Source organism: Austrofundulus limnaeus, unplaced genomic scaffold, assembly GCF_001266775.1.
Source record: "Austrofundulus limnaeus strain Quisiro unplaced genomic scaffold, Austrofundulus_limnaeus-1.0 Scaffold1945, whole genome shotgun sequence".
In the NCBI taxonomy this organism is placed as follows: domain Eukaryota; kingdom Metazoa; phylum Chordata; class Actinopteri; order Cyprinodontiformes; family Rivulidae; genus Austrofundulus; species Austrofundulus limnaeus.
Window position 1 is genome coordinate 18653 of NW_013954347.1, and position 3293 is coordinate 21945.

The 3293-nt window shown below is 43.7% G+C and overlaps 1 protein-coding gene across 1 annotated transcript; it reads left to right on the top strand.

Annotated features, from left to right (window-relative positions):
- Positions 1 to 2715: 2715 nt before the first annotated feature.
- On the top strand, positions 2716 to 3293 carry LOC106536715 (RNA-directed DNA polymerase from mobile element jockey; the record flags this gene model as incomplete). Its single annotated transcript, XM_014034032.1, is given in 1 exon segment — positions 2716 to 3293. A coding segment is annotated over 1 exon segment (578 nt), but the record flags the coding sequence as incomplete, so codon positions are not given.

Genomic DNA, 3293 nt, shown 5'->3' on the forward strand with positions numbered 1-3293 from the left:
ACACACACACACACACACACACACACACACACACACACACACACACACACACACACACACACACACACACAGAGATTAACACATAGTGACCCAGCGGCTTGTCAGGATTAATCTGGTGTAATGGGATCAGAAATCACCACCTTCTTCTCTCTAGCTTTTCTTTGTGTCTTCAAATGTCTTGGCTAGGATAGGTGTTCACATCAGTTAAAGCTTCTTCCATTGGTTTCTCTGTGGTGCCTCCTGGTTCCCTGCTCTCCTCAGGAGTTATTCAGTTTCAACCCTCCACCTGAAACAAAATCCTCTTTAAGAAAAGCTTCAAGTGGAAATGCTTCTTCCCTCAGCTTAAACCAGATTCACTCACAGAGAAGTGTTCTTCTCCTACTCCTCTGAGATGACTAAAGGTCTGTTTGATAAAGATTGTGATCCTCCAATTCTGGGTTCTGATTGATCCAGGATGTGTGTATGAACTGTTGCTGATCTGTGGTTTAGTTATAAAATTATATTTCTGATATGTAATCTGAGATAATTAAAACTTTCTTTTTGAGCACTGTTGGCCCTTACAGTAAATAATGTTCAGGTTTCATTTTTCCTCCATGCATTAATCCARTAGGTTCTGATTATGTTGCCTCACTTTCTTTAGCATCATCATTTATTTTGTTTTTATGGTCCATGTGAGACTAACTAACATCTTTGATACAAAACATTGTGGTAAGACTTCCTGTTGGGCAGGATCAGCCACCTACAAACCAATTTGAGAAAATGTTTGAACCACTGTAGGGGATTAAGGTATGAGCAGTTTTCATCCATCAGAGATGAAGACTTGGTACAGTGCCTTGCAAAAGTATTCAGCCCCCTTGAACTTTTCAAACTTTTGCCACATTTCAGGCTTCAAACATAAAGATATAAATTTTTAATTTTTTTGTGAAGAATCAACAACAAGTGGGACACAATTGTGAAGTGGAACAAAATTTATTGGATATTTTAAACTTGTTATGAGCAGATCAGAACATCTTCCACATGTTTGGTGTGTCTCCCAGGTGGCTTGTGGCAAACTTTAAATAAGACATTTTATGGATATCTTTGAGGAATGGCTTTCTTCTTGCCACCTTTCCATAAAGGTCAGATTTGAGCAGTGTACGACTGATTGTTGTCCTATGGACAGACTCTCCCACCTCAGCTGTAGATCTCTGCAGTTCATCCAGAGTGATCATGGTCCTCTTGGCTGTATCTCTGATCAGTCTTCTCCTTGTTCCAGATGAAYGTTTAGAGGGACAGACAGGTCTTGGTAGATATTCAGTGGTGTGATACTCCTTCCATTTCAATACGATCACTTGCACAGAGATCCTTAAGATGTTTAAAGCTTGGGACATGTTTTTATATCCAAATCTGGCTTTAAACTTCTCCATAACAGTATCTTGGACCTGCCTGGGGTGGTCCTTGGCCTTCATGATGCTCTCTGCACTTTAAACAGAACGATGAGACTATCACAGAGCAGGTGCATTTATACGACTTACCCTTGTGAAGGAGGTTTTGATCTCAATGGGTTTTATCTGGTTAAATGCAGAAACTTGATTACACACAGGTGGATTCTATTTATCATCATCAGTCATTTAGGACAACACTGGATCATTCAGAGATCCTCACTGAACTTCTGAAGTCAGTTTGCTGCACTGAAAGTAAAGGGGCCAAATCAGGGGCAGACTGGCATACTGGGAAAATCCCTGGTGAGCCGGTGGTTCACTGCAGTCTGTGAACCAGCCCACAAGCTGTGCCACCGGCCCCCCACCCTTTGTCTATGAGCTGAGCCACCAGCCCAGATGCAGGACAGAGGTCTGGTGGTTCAGTCCGTCAACCAGCCCCCAGCCTGAAGTAAATCACTGGCCTCCTGGGCGCGGTGCATCTGCACAGGGCGAGCACAACATCAAGAAGTGACAGGTTGACAATGACTTCTCTACTTCTCCTCAGCAAGTCAGGCCGATCTTACCGCACAGCTGGTTTGTGCTGCAGGGCGCCACCTGAGCTGATGATGAAGAACAGAGATCAGAAAAACTAGTCCTAATAACCACGGGCAGGATACTAAAACAAACGGTGGTGCTTATTAAAAACTAAACACTCAGAAAATAAGAAATGCCTTGTCCCTATTAGTGGTGCATAAAGTCAATCTCTGTCTCTGTCATCCAGCAGAGAGATGCACAGTGCAGCAGCTCTAATGGGGCCAAGCAGATTTGATCAGAAAACTTCTGCCACAAAGCTCAGCCTGACAACAAATCAGCTCTGTGCTTACTAATAATGCAGAAGACAAATTTGAAAAGTCTTGTCCCAGCTAGATCTAACAGAGATGAGCCGTGCTACAACTTGTCATTTCATTGTGTAACATCCCCTGTCAATCACCAGGGGCACAACAAGTGGGGGTGGCCATGAGGGGCTGTGCCCCACCAGTTTKATCCTCTTGAGTCCCAAACTTTGTGCTTATTTAAATCTTTCCTAGCTATATGAGATTAGTAGAACCTTATAAATATAAAATGTTAAAATAGTTCCTCTGAATAAAGACAACTAGTATAAAATAAGTGTCCTCAATATCAGGATGAAGCTTTTCCTGGATGTAATATTAGATAGATAGATAGTTGGATGTAATATTTCTAGTTACTTCTCGTGGCGCCGCGGGAGTGGCAGCCTGTTACAGCAGCTCTTGCTCTCTGTGAGCTTCTTTCTCTNATTCTTATGGAGAAGATATTGATGGACTCACACACTTCATAACAGATTATGTCAATTTCTGTGTGGAGAATACCGTACCCACAAGGACTGTCCGGTGTTTCTCCAACAATAAACCCTGGATTAATCCTGATATAAAGGCCCTCTTGAAGGAGAAGAAGAGGGCTTTTGGGTCAGGAAACAAAGAGGAGATGAAAGCTGTGCAGAGAGAGCTGAGGAGAAAGATCCGAGATGGCAAGGAGAGCTACAGAAAGAAAATGGAGGTCCAGCTGCAGGAGAATAATGTCAGCGGAGTCTGGAACAGCCTTAAAGCTATTTCTGGCCACAAGAAGCCCGACTCCCAGGATTGTGGGGATTGGAAGTGGGTGAATGAACTCAATGTATTTTTCAATAGGTTTGATCACTCTACTGCTCCCCCCACTACTCAGGCAGCATTGCTGACACCCTCCTGCCTGGCAAGACCATCACGCTTTCCTCTCCCCTCTCCCATACTCACCCCCCTTCCTCTCCATACACAGCTGCCTCCAAACATCTCCCCTGTAGACATACGTTCCAGCACAACCACCCCACCCCTCCAGTCC